This window comes from Alosa sapidissima, chromosome 16 (genome assembly GCF_018492685.1).
Source record: "Alosa sapidissima isolate fAloSap1 chromosome 16, fAloSap1.pri, whole genome shotgun sequence".
Classification (NCBI taxonomy): Eukaryota; Metazoa; Chordata; class Actinopteri; order Clupeiformes; family Clupeidae; genus Alosa; species Alosa sapidissima.
This window is the reverse complement of record NC_055972.1, coordinates 15013869-15031298: the sequence shown is the minus strand read 5'-3', so window position 1 is coordinate 15031298 and position 17430 is coordinate 15013869. Positions and strand designations below refer to the sequence as shown.

Below are 17430 nucleotides of genomic sequence, written 5' to 3'. Positions count from 1 at the left end.
GCGCTGAGTTTGAGAAGTCTGTTTCTTACACCCATAAAAGGATCCATTTTCATTTATTTCTTCAGAGAAGGATTTTGTTATCTCCACTCTTCTTGAATTTGTTCAGTTCCAGTAATTGATTAGCTTGGCGGGCCATCCTATATCATTGAAATGTATAGTCTGGAATCGAATCATTCACCTGCTTAATCCAAGGGGCGGGCAGAGAATTGTCTTTCAAACTGCCTAGGCATGCAATAGGCCAGCGCTACGACCATATCCGTATCCGGTCGGCAAAACGGCAAATACATCCTTCTTCGAAAGGAATGACTTAAGTGCATTGTGTTGCTCTACTTTCAAAGAAAAGCACAAGTCCAACTCCTCCAAAGTTGACGCCAACGCCGATTCAATCAACCGCTCTTCGTTCGCCATAGCCACCTTCCTTGTTGTTCACCGTCGCAGGATGTCGTTATCCTGTTAAGCCCGCCTTAAGACTCTCTAACGAAATAGAGCGCTGTGATTGGAGAACATCCACGGTGTTAAGCCAATAGAAATTCCTATGGTTCGATACTAGACGTACAGGCTGAGCAAATTAATTTGCCGCCGCTAGGGTGCGTCTAGATTTCTAGGCTAGTAATTGATGTCAACCACCATGAATTTTCCATGAAGGATGCAGTCAAATTTCTTCAACATAATATACAACTCAAACGGCACGCACAGAGGGCAGACCTCCACCAAATATGTAGCTCTGGTGTATACAAGTCAAACTTGGGATATCAGTGTAACTGGCTTTTAAATGTCAACATAAACACTGTCCAATCATAATAATAAGCTGTATATCACCCTTCAGTTTGGTATTAAAATCCTGCATTGTTGCATTAACTCATTCATTCCATCAGGAGAACTCCACCATGCTATTTGGGTCAAGAAATGCCTTCCATTGGTTTGAGCACTAGAGGGCAAACCAGGCGTAAATGCCATACGGCGCAATGGATACGAAAGGGATACTAAAAACACTACAGTTAGCCCATAATCCAAAATGTTATGGGTTCGTCCTTGGACAATGCTACACCTTTCCATCAAGTTTCGTGGAAATTGGGCAGAGATTGTGTAGTCCTGCACACAGACAGACGGAGGGACAGACGGACAAACCACACCAAATACATGACCTTCTGGCGGAGGTAACAAACATGCACTGATGATGCATTTACCAACAGTGTCATGTCTGGACCATCCATGGCAATGAGCATGCCTTTAGCCGATAGGGAATTTAACAGAAGCACGCACACACAACAAGGCTACAGACTGGTTGGTGGCAGGGCAGATTGACTCTGCTTGTAAAAATAGTATAGTGTTTGCCTTCCCCCCCAGTACACAGTCACACTGAGCATCTGTATCCAGCCAGTCTTGCCACTAAATACCTGTGAAGTCAAGGAAAGCGGTATGCTACGTGTTCAGGAGCAGATAAATGTGATTGTTACAACAGGAACAGACAAACAGACAAACGTGTCTCCTGTAAATTTACTGTAACCCAACAGTAGCACCCTCTACCTGTTCTTTGTTGATGAATGTATCCCCAAAATAAAGATATTCCTAAAGCCTTCTGTTTTCCACTGGTTCACAAACACCATAGCCTTTTTATGACTTCACTGTACATACGGTCTGCTGAGCCTCAAGCACTACTTTCGATCGGCCTGTTTTCTCCCCCTTTGCAGGAATATGTTTCAAAGAGAATTGCAGATTGTTTAGCAATAGTAGAAGGCAGCAGCATGGGGGATAGAGCTGCCTTTGCCATGTGAAATAAGCCTATGGATCAACACATTATAATCTTAATCTAGCTACAGTCTTCCATGCTGCACCAAGCCATGCTAGTGTAAAATACTCCAGACAGAAATCCACCTAAATTAAAAGAACATACATCAATGTCGAACACCCTCCTCAATGACCACAATTAAACTGTATGGCTGGTGATTCCCCATTCCAGTGTTCAGAGAATACACTGTCGATCCAAACTCCCATTTATTTGTTCAACGGAGAATAAAGCTGAAAAGGCCATCCATCTGGGAATGGCTTGCTGTCACCGCTCTGGCACGGTGCGCTGTAAAACTGGCTAAAATAATGAAGTGTTCTGCTCCTCAGTGAGTGTGTGTAAGAAATGGGCTGGGGCAAGTGATAAATGGGATATCTCTCTCGCTCTCTCTCTATCACACACACGCGCACACACACACACACACACACACAAACACACACACGCACAATCCTTAATTCAGCAAAGTGGAGGGAGGTGCTCCTCGAACCTGTTACTCCAGAGGGAATCCCATCTCCTTGCTCAGCCGCTAACTGGCTTGTTCTTGTCCCCCCACCCACCTCACTCATCACCTCCCTTGTCCACTTGTCTCTCCCAGAGAAGGTGACCCCATTGATTAACGGGTTTAGCAACACTAACAGGTACTCAGGATCTCACACACCACTTAAACAGATATCATCACTTCACTTTTCCATTCGATTTAGATTAGAGCGGGATAATGCAGCTTTGCCACTCCCCTGTGTTCACTTTGCTGTATCCCTTTCTCTGCATCTTTCTTACAGCTGTATATTAACACAAAATGACAAATTTGCTATGAAATCCCTATGGACACATTTATCACCCATTTTGCAATCTGTTAATCTGGTACTCAAAAGAAATGTACATTAGTGTGTGAGCACAACCTTTTGCAGCGAACTTTGTGATGATCTATGTTAATCCCAGTGGGGTTAAAAAGTATGGTCTCAGGACAGCATTATATCAGCATTGTATTAAAAAAGTCCCTCGACAGTTTATTATTTCAAAACCAGTGATGAACAAGCGTTCATACAACCTTTACAATTTTCCTTGGCGAAATTCATCAGGTTACCTACCTTTTGGACTTCAGAATAAGAATAAGATAGGCTAATCAAACACAAGCAATAACACACTGAATGAAATAGGCCCATGTAAGGTGCATGCCTACTACACTTCAAAAGAAATCAACATAAGACTCCACATTGTATGTTTTCAAGAATGCTGAAAGTGCAGGCTGGACAATTCCAGCGAATCAAGTGAAATGTTGAAGTCTTGAGGAATTATGCCTATAATCATTACAAACGAAGCCTACAATATAATTTAGACCAATAAGCATAAATAAACAGAATTGATCCATCCAGTAGGTTACATGTCAAAGCATCTATGCACACAATTCTAACTAGACCTACATTAAACTGACCATTTTGAGAGAAACAATCTTGATTTTTGCACATTTAAATGACTAAGGATAAGAGGACTTCATATTAAACTGGCTTTGTGTGTAGGCCTATCCATTGTGCTGCTGCCACCCAGTACCTGTAGGCTATATCAATGTGTTGTCTTGCTTCAAACTAAAACACAAGCTGCCCAAAGAGGATCACGCTAAACTCGTGCAAAAAAAACAAAAAAAACAAAACAAGACATAGGCTACTAACTTCTGACATGTGCAATGGAAAACCCGTTACCAAAATGAAATTAGGGATAATCTCTATGTTTAACTATCATGTCACACTTTGAGACACGCACTCCCCTTCCATTTCGTCATCGGTGCGGACTCACCTGTGCTTTCAGCAACACGCGATAAACCGGACACCACCATAAGCAAAAGCCCCATGAAGCACATCTGTCCAAGGAACAACTCCTTTCGCCCCTTCCTCCTCGCTTTGATCTTCCTCTGGCTGAGCATCACTTGCAGCGGGCAACTCTGGACCCCGGCAGACTTAGGCATCCAGCCAACGATAACCCCATCCATTTCGAAACCTCGACAGCGAGTACCCAACGAACTGCGCGGATAGTGCAAAAAAAGAGATTCTTGGGATCGGGGGTGGACGAGAGAGAGCGAGATGGGGAAAGTTTAGACACGGAAGAGGTGTTTTGACAGTGTTCACACGCGGCTGTTAATGTTTTCGCTTTTCATTAAAGCTGTTTTGTTCTATATAATTTCAAATCCCGATAATGCGAAACATAGATATCGCGAAAGGAAGAAGCGCTCCATTTGATTGCGTCTGCTCGTTGCCGATTTTTGCAGGACACGATTCGTAGTGGGCAAGATGATGTTGGAGAGTGAACGGTAGTGGGAGGGCTGAACATAGGGGAGTGAGCAAAAGAGAGGGGGGCGTTAAAGACAGCTTGATACAGTGCAGCTGCTCGATGGTGAAATACCTTGCCCTAACATTACGGAGGGGTGGTGAGAGGAGGGGCGTTTTACGAAGATTTCTAAGGGAAGCAACTCTGAGGAGAAAGAGTCTATTTGCTCAATGCCGCCACCTGTTGGATCGACCTGTTGGTTGCCTAAAATTGTCGATGGCAGACAAGTTAGTTGTCAAGTGCCCTTTTTACCATCTTACAGTTTTTTTAAATCGTGTTGGTGCATTTCTCAGATTAGAATTACAATTATAAAAACTGCTGGCTCAACCTCCAAACTTGTGGGCCTACGTGTGCACATCATAATCAATTCCTCTTACTTTAAACACATAGCAAATGCTTTTGTACATCCATGTGATTGCTTGTGTACAATTGACAGCTGTTTTTTACATCTTATATAGCTAATGTCATGTCAGTGAAAAAGCATCAAACAGGTTCAAAGAACTGGGGGATTTCATCATCTAAAGTAGCCTAGGCTAGTTTTTCTCAGTCACTTTGGTGCATTTCTCAAGTGATCATTAACATTTGCACAACAGTGCATTTCTCAAAACAATTAGTGCAAACTACATCACATCACATGTGTTTACTTGCAAAAGCACGCATCTTGCTGAAATGCTTAGTCTATGTCTTAAAAGCATGTATCTACCAATGAAACTGTCAGTGCAATCAAAATGACATGCCCTTATGCCATTGTTTATGAACAAGATAGTCAAACTTCTTTGTCATGTTGTTTATATGACAATTTACACTGTAAATATTTTCAAATGAACAATGTGCAAGGTAGCACTATGCTATGTGGCATACCTATTCTAAAACGACAAAGTTACACATTATTGTGTTTGGAAGGAGCTGATTATAAGAGAGTATATACTAGACAGGACAACTAGTTCAACACTTTTGCATGAAATGACCCAAACTATGAAATAAGGCCTAATTGTTTTACGGGATAGGACTATTCAGCATGGAACCAGTATAGTGTTTTTTTCCCCATCCATGATCATATTGCCGTGCATTAGTGCCTATGGTAGGGTGACCATTTCCATAACACCAAAAAGCAGGACATTATACGGCATATCAATAAATTACTATGGTGTACATAGGACTCTGGTATACTTTCATTTACAATACAATTTTGTGTGGTTTAACTATTACGGACGGGCCATCTGTAGGCTTTTACCCCAAAATCGCATTGTTCTTATACTCTAGAAGCCACTGTTGTCACCCAATTTGGCCCACCATCAAATGCTTGACCTCTTTGGAAAGCTGAGACACAGTAGTTTCAGTAGAGACCATCAGAATAACTGTGTGATGTACTGACACAGGGCTACAGAGGCTAGAATATAGTTTTTTCTTCTTGCCGGATTGCAAGCATCTCTGAACTGACCACAATTCAGCCCTCTAGGTAATTTGAATGGACTTAGAAACACAACTGAGCACTAGCACCAGGTCTTGTGAAGCTTTGTGCAAAAGTAGATCAATATAGAACGATTATTTATTTACCAAGGTATACTCATGCGTTTTGTAAAATGCCCTATGGAAACTCAAAATGCATACTGACAATAAAAGCCTTACTGTGTAACAACCTCTCTAGAAGCATAATCTTGGTCTCAAATGAAAGGTAACACTCTGAGGTTTCTTGTAGACTATTTGGATTGTATGTCAGGTGTTCTGATATAGAATGACTACACAAAATATGGAATAATTACACAAAAGTCTCTATTTTTGCATTTACTTTTTTGGTTCAATGGCTGTGTATAAGATAAACTATAGATCTGCACAACTAATATTGAATAAAACAACATGAAGATTCAATTTCTATGGATTCTTGTGAATATTTCAGTATCCAATGTTGCATCTACTTATTGTGCTCCAGCTACACTGCAGCCAGAGGTCAGGGTAGCACCAAAAGCGGAGGAGGGGGAGGAAGGCATTATTATCATCAATCTGACAATGTAAAGCACTATACAGACTGTGCATAAAAATGGTCATTTTTGGATTCCCAAGAGTCCAAGCTTTCACATGGTGTGAATAGCAATATGGTGCATACAATTGATTTTGAATGTTGGGGGGTGGTGGGGAAGGGGGGGGGGGGGGGGTGGTGTCTGTTAAAGTTTAAAGATGATGTTTGTGTGAATAGGAAAAAATATTAATGAAAAGTCAAAAAGTGTTTGTTCACAGTATTTGTATTTATTCAATATGTGGTGTGTGTGTGTATAAAGTATAAAGTATACTCTTTTGATCCCATGAGGGAAATTCAGTCTCTGCATTTATCCCAATCTGTGAATTAGTGAAACACACTCAGCACACAGTGAACAGAGAGGAGAAGCACACACTAATGCCGACGCAGTCAGCTGCCTGCTACAGCGGCGCTCGGGGAGCAGTGAGAGGTTATAGGGCCTTGCTCAAGGGCACTTCGGGAACTGGCAACTCTCCGGTTACAAGTCCGAAGCGCTAACCAGTAGGCTAACTTTCTGTCAATGAAGCTGGAATACATATGACGTAGCAGTACATAGAGCCTTGTAGAGCTAACCAATGATATCTGCTCAGATATTTATCTGACACCGCTCTTAGTCAATAATTTGTTAGACTAGATATGTTACTGCATTGGACATTGTGCTGCGTCCCAGCAAAGATTCTAGAACTCCGCTCTTCAAGCCTGTCTCAAAAAGCAGGACAAATACGCGTCCTGCTTGATGTTGCGCAGGGCGCAGGACAGAGCATTAAAAATCAGGACTGTCCTTCCTAAAGCAGGACGTCTGGCTACCCTATACACATCGTCAAATGCCAATTAAGGGGACATCGCCCTACTTGACACTGGATCTTTTCTGATCAAATGTTATGTGGACATATTTTTTGGGCTTCAGAGAACGGATTTCTGGATATTTTCCATGTATTCTTTTCTCTGATCTCTCCCAGCTGCAGCTGTAGCTGCAGGAACTGCGTTCCTCCCCGTTCCCCTCCACTTTAACCCGTGTGTGTGTGTGTGGGGGAAGGGTGAGGGTGGTGTGGGGGGGAATGGTGTGGGAATGAACAAAAAAAAGTGAAAGCGTTGCTGTCACAGAAGGCTAGTTCCTCTAGAGCACTTCTACTTCACTACTCCGATGTCCCCTGTGCTCATCCCAAAAAAAACTATGAAGCCTATTCTTGGGCCCCTGTATCATTTCCTTTTTATTCCAGACAGGAATACTTTTACGTTCCTAACAAAGTCAGTTGAAGGGTGAATCAAATGATGGAAATAGGTTTTCTTTTTCAATGCTTTAGCCAGAACAGTTCCATCAAAGCAGCTGGACAAAAGTTACCCATTACTCATGGCCCACTGCACAATGGGAAGTGTGGAAATGAAGGGTAAAAGAAAGAACTAAAAAAGTAGAGAGAAAATCTAGTACCCTTTCAACAATAAAAACAACAACAATGCTTGAACGTTCTATTTGGGCCCCAATCTACTTCCTCTGCATTAAGATAACATATGGAATGTTAAAAAGGAAGTCTTGTGGGGCCAACTATGATGCTGATAATGGAACTCTCTTGAAAGGGTCCATAAAGTGACATTATGTAGGTGTTTTAAGGCATGCTTGCTGTTTACTCATTTTCATACCCAATTTCAGTGCTGTGAGGCCAGAGGCCAATCATTGACCATTCACCTTGCTCCATTCACTCCATTTTCTAAAGAACAACATGACATCAAATCAAACAGACTGACAGGTTTGGCTACGCATCCAGTTATCATAGACTTAGTTGACTCAGAGTAAGCACAACATGTCTACAACACAGCAAACAACTAAGGATGAGAGTATGGGGCGGGGCCATTGGTGGGCCGTGTTCTTCTCCTCTCATGGCCCTCTCCTCTCATATTGTAGTTTGGGAATGTGTGCACATCCAAATTAAGGTGCAGGAGCCAAAAGTCCAAGATCCAACATAACGGAGAAGGTCCATACACTTGCTCTCCGTTTTTTTTAAAACATTTTTTTTTAATTTATTTATTGCGTTCAATCCCCAACACAAATGACGTTTTGAGCCCTTCGGCTCTTCATCAGACTTCATGTTCATCAGACTTCTCCTCTTATAGTAGCCACGTCCTGTCTGTGTGCACCAGCTTCCCCCCACAGCACTGGTCCTGTTACTACACCTCATACCCACATCAGCTAATCGTGTGTGTGTGTGTGTGTGTGTGTGTGTGTGTGTGTGTGTGTGTGTGTGTGTGTGTGTGTGTATGTGTGTGTGTGTGTGTGAGAGAAAGAGAAAGAGAGAGGGAAAGAGAGAGAAGGGTCACAGTAAGATATGCACATGCTTGCCAGTTGCCATAGAGAAAGTGACTCACCTCATCAGTGAAGCACACAAAGAATTAAACACATACACACATACATAGCCACACACTGACATGCACTCCCATCCACACACACACACACACACCACTCCACACACACACACACACACACACACACACAAACACCGCCCCCCCCACACACACACACTTTGTCATGCCAGTAAAGCTCTATTGAATTGAATTGTATTGATTGAATTGATCTGAATTGAGAGAGAGAGAGAAAATGTATATTTCAAGTGTTTGTTGTAGTTTGATATGGCATATGAATTTGACTGACATTACCTGTCTGATACCCTTTTGCATCAATGAAACATATTTCTACACCTACATTAGCTCGCACAGTCAAATGACTCTGATTTGACAGGGCCTGTCTCACTCTGTTGACATAAACACACCTCATTCTCTGTGAATCAATAGCAACCTGCAAGGTCCTTTACAGGGCCTTAATAAGCACTCATCTTTGCACATTCTTTTGTGAAAATAAGAACAAATTTCCATTTCAACACTTCATATCGGACATATGTGTCATGATATCACTTTTCCATCACAGATCACTATTCAAACATTTGCATTATTGATAGTTATCAGCTTCAGTTTACTATTGACTTGACTGAGTGCACATTTAGCCTATTTCAGTGCCCTTGTACATTGGACCTTTTTGTAGTTGCGCAAAAAGTAAACTTGTACTGTATTTTACCAGAAGTGATATACAAACACAATTTTACCAGAAGTGAGACTCACCTTTCCAAAACAATGACATACTTGGTCAAAATAATCACTATTATTCTGAGGACACTGGAAGCCAAATAGGTATTACATGCATCTTGGGCAAAACACTCCTCTGGAACTGGACATGTTCACATTGCGATTGTGCTTTCTGCCACCTTTTCTAATTCATAAAATAAACAATTTTCCAATCTGAAAATACATATGAGCCACTCATGTGCATTTCCACTGACTTTTAAATATGCATTATTATGGGTTTAAAACTAGTGCGCTATCTATAAGACATCCATCAAAACATCCATCGAATAACTAACTATCAACAAATCACATTCCTTCAACTATCAATATTTACTGTAATCCCAACAGAATTAGCCAGTGCTTTAATATTGACATTGTACTGCAGTCCATGGTGTAAGTTAGACAATGAATTTGTGCAGCCATATTAGACTGTATCACAGATTTGTTTTGAGAGAGCATAAACACCTGGACTTGTCAGGTTTTGGACTGTTTTCCTTCCAAATAGGCAATACAGTACGTTCTCTAAATGTGCCTTAAATCCATACTTTCAAAGAACAACATAGAACAGGTATCTCCAATGGAGTTTGGAGTCTTTGTATGAGAACTGTGTTAAAGAACTATGTCAAATGTTTTGGAAAATAATGTGAAACGAGTTAAACTAATGAAAATGTGTTAAATAATTTGCAAGAGATGACTTCTGCTGTGCTAAGAAGATTAAGATCAAGTGGATCCCAGTTTCATTAAGTGCATCCAAACAATCGTGAAAAACTTCATAACTGGTGTATAATTAAGCAATATGCCACTAGTGAAATAAGATAACATGGATGTCAGTCGTGGGCATGAGGCCAATCACTGACCATTCACCTTGCTCCATTCACTCCATTTTCTTTCTCAAAAACCACATGTGACGTTACGGAATTGCTGCTCAGTTGCTTTGAATGAATGGAACATTCTCATTTGACATTTCAGTACAAAATGCGGAGTGATTACTAGTGGTAAAGAGTCAGAGTGGGGATGTTCTGAGATTTTAGAACTTATGGAATGCCTCTTGTCCAATCAGAAAGTTATCAATAGTTTGACTGAATACCTGTTGTATAAATATGAATTGCATACATTTGATCTTCAAATAAATTTGAAAATTATGCCTAAATAGTTCTGTTAAAATAGTTCTGAGGGACCTCTGTGTCACCAAACTTTAGGTGGATTCCAGCAGCATAACTGTATGTACACACCGCCGCCGACTTGAGCTTCAAAAGAAGCTCTGGTCGCCCTGTCAAGGACGCTTGTCAAAAAAGTACAGGGAAGCTTTGGACACTTTGGCCGCTCTGACGTGACAGCATTTTACGTTCGATCATGTTCTATCTTAATACTTTATTTAAAAGCCATCTATTGGATTGGTTGCTGGTCGTTGGTCGCTGAACCGCGTCACAACTCATTACCATAAAGTTGACTGACTTTCAACTTTCTGCTTGACGCTCAAGACGCCCAAAGAGCGACGCCGACGGATTTGCCGCTTCTTGCAGCTGAGAGAAGCCGGCTTCCATTAAAAATGAATGACTTCCTGACTCTTTGGAAGCTCAAGTCGGCGGTGGTGTGTACGTACAGTAACTGGTTCCCTGAGAACTACCAGCAGACCCAGCCCTGCTTGGGACCAGCCTGAAACTCCTCCACAGCCCAGCCAGGACCCAGTGGTGTCAGGATCACCTCAGTAGGGAGTGATGAATTGTGTTGTCCCTGAGACATGCTTCATTCAGGTTCAACTGGGGACCTAGTTCAGTGTGTGTCTAGTGGAGGAGACAAGGGCCCTCTAGTCTGGAAGGAAAGGCCCAGCAGATTCTCACCAACCTCAGGACAGCCAAGACGTGGTAGAGAAGCTTGCTGGGCTGGTAGAATAAGCAGGGTCGAAACGTTGCCATTGTACATTAAATATGGGAGTCTAAAGCAGTGTTGCGGACATTATATATTTTTTTCACTGGAGTAGATTTTTTGTCCTGCACCCATGGGCGGATTATGAACCTTCGGGCCCCTGGGCCCAGATGTATTAAGGGCCCCCTTACTAATACTAAATTTAATCAGATTCATAGCCTACATCCTGATTTGTTGATATTGAGGCAATGATTCCATGCAATGGCTTGGGCTTCAGGGCCCCCTGACCCCTTGGGCCCCTGGGCCTGGGCCCGGTAGGCCCGTGCAGTAATCCATCCCTGCCTGCACCTGCCAGAAGGTGGGATGTGCACACAATAACTGTTTTTGACAGACAGACAGACAGACACACAGACACACACACACACACACACACACACACTTTGCATATGTGTACTATGCATGTTGTGTATATATATTGTAACAATCTGCTAGGTAGTTTTTAGATTATTAACAAAAATCTCATTTATTAACAAAAAGACTTATGGACTGAGATACACCTAATGAAAATGCTTCTTAATTATTCAGGGATACCCAGGGAATGCAATGGATATATGGTCTTTTAACATATTTCTCAAACCCAAACAATATTGCACAATAACAACAATCAGTCCCATTCACCTAATGTCCAACAAGCCATGCTGTAGGTTTAATGTCTATGTGCGCAGCCCACACGCTTTTGCCAGCACGAAACAGGCACAAGCGAAACAATATCCACAGAAACAGTCTTATAAATCTAACAGAAAAGGTCAAAAAAGTTATCCACAATGGAGATGGAAAAAATACTCTGTTATCAGTGAATGAACCAAAAAACAAATCCCAGCAATAAAAAACAACAATGAAGAACGGTGGTATCTCCACAAACAGTCTATGGTCTTTGGTGAGTACCTGTTTCACCTTTTAAATTATAAACTTTGTAACAGGTCTCACATAGTCTCCCTGCGTAATTTAAGCTCCCTTTCTCTGCACGCACACACACACACACACACACACACACACACACACACACACACACACACACACACATATGTGTATATTGTGTGTATACATAACTCTTTTGACATTTGGTATTTGTGAGATGAAATGTAACACATTCTTGAATTTTCCTATGATGAAATAAATCAGAAATGAAATGCACATGCATCCTACTTTCAATATTTAATTTGACCATTTGTAAACCTCAGCAAAACCCCTTTAGTCTCCCGTTGGAAATAAGCCACTGTTTGTTGACTCTTTAAATGTGTTCCCGGCAAAGTCCAAGGTCCAGAACGAATCACACACACAAAAAAAATCTTCCATAGCATCCAAAACCTGATCTGGCCTGACCTGACAGAGTATAAAGCTCAGAGAGTACATGAGAGGGACACAGACGTCTAACAGCTTCAGTGTCAACTGTTCCTCCAAACAAACTACAGCCATGGGTGGTAATTGTACCCATGAACAGGCTAATTTTTATCAAATGAACCTTGATCATCCAGCTCTACCCAACTATTCAATGTACCCTTTGTTTACACGGTACCTAGGAGAAAACACCTCTGACCATCTGCATTCTCACTACATCTATGTGAGAGGTTCTTTGACGTCGGCACAGCTGGTTGACTTTGACCAGAGTTTACAGTCTACGTTTGGTAATAGCACGGTGGCCTTCGGCAATGTGGGGGTTGTGGCGTTGGCCCTGTCCCTGTTTTTTGATGTCCTGGCGACTCAACTGAGACAGGGAACAAATGAGACCACTGATCCCATCCGCCAAATGTTCCGAGACCAAGACAATGAAGACTCTGAACTGGGGATCATCATCAGTGACTACCTGAAGCTCGTGCCACAGATTGCCAACCACCCACAAAGAATGAAGAATGTGACAGCTCTTTATGAGAACAGACTGAAAGATGCTATTGTTAAAAGTATCCAAAACAACTGTTCAGATGAGCTGCCTGTCAGTGTTAGTGACAAAGAAATAAGACAGGTTTTTAATGGAGTTTATTTCCATGCATATCTGTGGATCCACCTGAAACGTACCCAAGGAGACAATTCACCTCAAAAATATGATTTAATTGATGAAGAATACTTGCAAAAGTGTACTAACATGATAATGTTTCCCATCATACAATCATTGGTAGCACTTGCTGAAAATCCTGAAGTGCCCATCAAAGCCAAAGGGGCTAGTTCTAGTTGTCTGGAATGGATAGCTTTAGCTGTATTGCTGAAACAAATGGATTCTTTAAAAGATATCTCTTCACATTATTTAACTAACAAATATGCCGAAACTGGTGATTTCATTCTAACACCCTGATTAAAAAAAATACTGTAGGTCTTTTCATTTTGGTCAGGAAACAGCTGACTGATTCTGAAATGTCATTCCTTGTCATTGCTGTAGCGTAGCCTATATATGTTGCCAAACTGATGACCAGTGTAAAAAATAAACCTTACATTTTATGCCACTCATTGTCTCTTAGCCTCTTGACTCCAGGAAGATGGCTAGAAAGCTAAGTGAGTAGTTTCATGGTAAATATTCTTGTTGGATAATAGTAGTGTAATAGCCCTAATATAATCCTTACCCCAACTTATCCAGTGGCTGGATCTTTTCTTGTCATCTTGTTTTTTTTGTATCTTGTTGTTTGTGGGCATATATGCGGGCTTTAGGTGTGTGTGTTTGTGTGTGTGTGTGGTTCTTTCAGACCAACCAGTTGCCAGACACCAAAGAAGAGTCAGATGGGAAAGGTTAATCGGTTACAATTTATTAGAAACACAGGGAAGTTGGGGGTATCTGCTCACTTTCAGGGTTTAAAGGCACACTCAAATCCAAGAGCACATAGTGAATACACTACAATGACAATGCACGCTTTCAAAGACTTATGCGATCTCAAGATCCAAAACCACTACAATCACAGCGATTCAAATAGGCCTACAAGTAAGCAGCCAGCCCCTGGCTACAGCAAGTGGTCCTTAACCAATTAGTTACCGGTAATTTTATTTTACATGAATAAATAGGATCAAATTATTCTTTACGTTTCTAATATTAATACATCAAATATATATATCAAATATTTATATTCAAATATAAATCACAGTCACAGTCTTATCCAGTAGTTCCAATGCGTACAACTTCTAGACTGCTGGATGAGCCACCAGGGAGAGGGAGAGGTACGCAGTCTCAGCACAGGACAGCCTCCCTGGGATCACACTAAGCAGCGACAAGTGTAACGCAACACTCAGGGCCAGATGTACGTACATTTGCGAACGTAGCGTTTTTATTATTATTGCTGGATGTCAGCCGCAACAACCTGTCACGGACCTGCCGGGCTCCTCCTCCTTGTTGCTCTTTTCCTGCCTTGCGTCTCCTCAACAGGTATGCACAGGTGTGGCACAGGTGTGATGCGACGCGTGTGATTACTTCCTGGATCGTGGGCTTTAAGATTTCGTCAGACCTGGTTGTGGAGGCCGCCGCTTATCCTCCTCTCCCGCACCATTTTGGCTATTTGTTTCTTTACGCACGACACCTCAATTCTCATATCGCATACACTTTTATTTCCCAACCTATCATTTATACTGACTTTACTTAACCTACGTTGTTAATTCTTTAACTTAAATAAATACATATTTTTATACGGCAAAATCCGCGTGGTCTTCCCTCTCTGGTTACATAGCTAGTAGGTCTACTAGAACGGCTAAGACTTGTCGCGGAAGGTAAGCTTTTACCTGACGGTGATGGTACTGCTCCTAGAGGGCCTGCGCGTCCTCCTGATATATCCAACATGGTTAAGTTGCTCCCGAAGTTTAACGAGAGAGACCCAGATATTTTCTTTTCTTTATTTGAGAGTGTGGCTGATGACCGTGGCTGGTCTGACTCGGAGAGAACGTTGCTACTCTAAAGTGTTCTTGTAGGTAGAGCACAAGAAGCTTTTATTGCATTGCCGGTGGCAGACAGGAAAAATGATATGACGGTAAAAGATGCAGTGCTTAAAGTTTACGAGTTAGTTCCTGAAGCTTATCGTTTGCGGTTTCGCAGCTGGAGAAAGGGAGAGAAACAGACATGCACAGAGGTAGCGAGAGAGCTGAACAGCCACTTTAATCGTTGGTGCTCTGCAGTGGGAGTCGCTACATTTGAAGAGTTGTCTAACTTGATTGTTTTAGAACAGTTTAAAAACATCCTCCCTGAGCGTATCGCTACTTATATATCTGAGCTTAAGATGAAAACAGCAGCGGAAGCCGCAGTCGTGGCTGATGAATTCGCTTTGACACATAAGTATAGTTTAAAAGAACACAATACAGGTAAGGTTTATCGGGAACAACGCTTTGGGGAGCAACGCTTTGGACGTTTCAATAGAGTTTTGGGGTCTTCTTCGTCAGGTTAATTTGGGTCACCTACTTAGAGCAAAATAGATTCACACAAGGGCACTGTGGGTTTTCGCCGAGATTTCGCCTGTTTTAAAGGGGAAAAGTCATAGAAATAGCGCAGATACTGTTAGGGGGGTCACACTTGCTGTATCTGAGCCAGGAGTAACTTCTAAAGTTGTGGTGGCTGAGGAGGCTAAACCTGTGGTGGTTGTGACTTCATCTCAGTGATCAGGCCTGAGCTCTGCTGGGCCTAGTGAGAGCAACAGTAGGGCTGATTCAGTTGAAGCCTGTGGTAATGGCTACTTTTCTTTTTTTTACAGACGGTTTAGTTTCACTGGTGGGTAGTTCTGTCCAGGTGCCAGTTAAAATACTATTATAGTTAAATAAAAAAATGTCTTAGTGCGGGGGATTGGATTGCAGGTTGTCTCTGTTCCATTGCACAGGATCAATCTGCAGTCTGATTTGGTGCAGGGGGAAGTAACCATAGCAGTCCGCCCTTCTTTGCCTATAGAGGGTGTTCATCTCCTTTTGGGCAATAACCTAGCCGGAGAGCGTGTCTGGCGTGATATACCGCCAGATTTGACTTGCTCAAAGGCTATTACCAAGTCCCTTTGTCATCTCGGGCTCAGGAGGTTTCAGCCTTTATAACACCATCTGGCTTGTATTCCTACTCTGTTATAAGTTTTGGTTTACGCAACGCACCCGCCACATTTCAACGCTTAATGAACCGCGTTGTTTCCGGTTTGCAGGGGTGCGCTGTGTACCTTGATGATGTGGTGGTGTTTAGCGATGAGTGGTCTGAACATCTGGACCGTATTCGGGCTCTCTTTACCAGGCTTGTGGATGCTCGCCTTACTGTAAATCTCGCCAAATGCGAGTTTGCCCAGGCCACAGTTGTATACTTGGGGAAGGTCGTAGGGCATGGCCAAGTGAAGCCGGTCCATGCTAAGGTGGTGGCTATTGATAATTTCCCTGTTCCAACTACCAAACCCGAGTTGCGGCGCTTCTTGGGGATGGTAGGGTATTATCGTAGCTTTTGCCCCAACTTCTCCACTGTAGTAGCCCCTTTGACTGACCTGTTAAAGGCTAAGGTTAAGTTTGAATGGACTGTGGCCTCCCAGACTGCTTTTGACAATGTTAAGTTGTTGTTGACCTCTGCCCCAGTTCTGATGGCACCCCGTTTACCCTCTAGCACATGTTGGCACAAAACGTCATTTCTGTCAGAAGCCAGTCTATAATGCATACAGGGGTAACATGAGGTGAGTCAGACAGAAGAGGGGCCTGTCTTAGTAGCCTATTCCTGAATCCTGTCCCTTTCAAACTACGTTAAAATTGTGTGATTAGCCGCCAGCATAATAAAATCTAAATTAAAAGATAAAATCTTATTAGGCTCCAAACCTATGAGTCTAAGCCTTAGTTTAAAAAAATCTTCAGGTGTAAGTAATAAGTCAAAGAACCACATTCTGTGTAATGTAGAGGTTATCATAAGATACTCTAGTTTGTAATTTCTTTTAAAGTATACATTTTGATGTTGACATCATGACTACGGTCTTGCCATACATGTGTGGTCAAAATTAATCCAAGACAACTGGTGTGAGACTGCAGCTTTATTCACGACGCCGGGAGCATGTTACCCACATGAAATGTCAAAGTAACAAGCCCACACATCTGTGGGTGAAGCCAACTCTTATACCTTACCCCACACCCATGGAAAATCACAAGTTGTCACCCTCCATTAATCACTTAACCATCTGGTATTTTAACAGAGATAAGAAATGTTTACAACCCCACTTAACCATCTGGTGTTTTGACAAAGATAAGAAATGTTTATGACCCCCCATCCTGAGGGTTACCCACAATTCGCTGACACAAGGGTTAATTTAACTAAACATTCTAACATAGGAGTTTCCGAAAACACAAGGGTCAGAGTAAGGAGATGACA

General features: G+C 42.1%; 1 protein-coding gene across 1 annotated transcript in view; it reads right to left on the bottom strand.

Moving 5' to 3' along the window:
* slc24a3 (solute carrier family 24 member 3) overlaps nucleotides 1-4141 on the bottom strand; it is a 71325-nt gene extending 67184 nt beyond the window's left edge. The window contains exon 1 of the mRNA XM_042064862.1: nucleotides 3578-4141. Coding sequence (XP_041920796.1) covers nucleotides 3578-3770 — 193 coding nt within the window. The 5' untranslated portion in view covers nucleotides 3771-4141. The remainder of the gene's footprint in view (nucleotides 1-3577) is intronic.
* Nucleotides 4142-17430: the final 13289 nt, after the last annotated feature.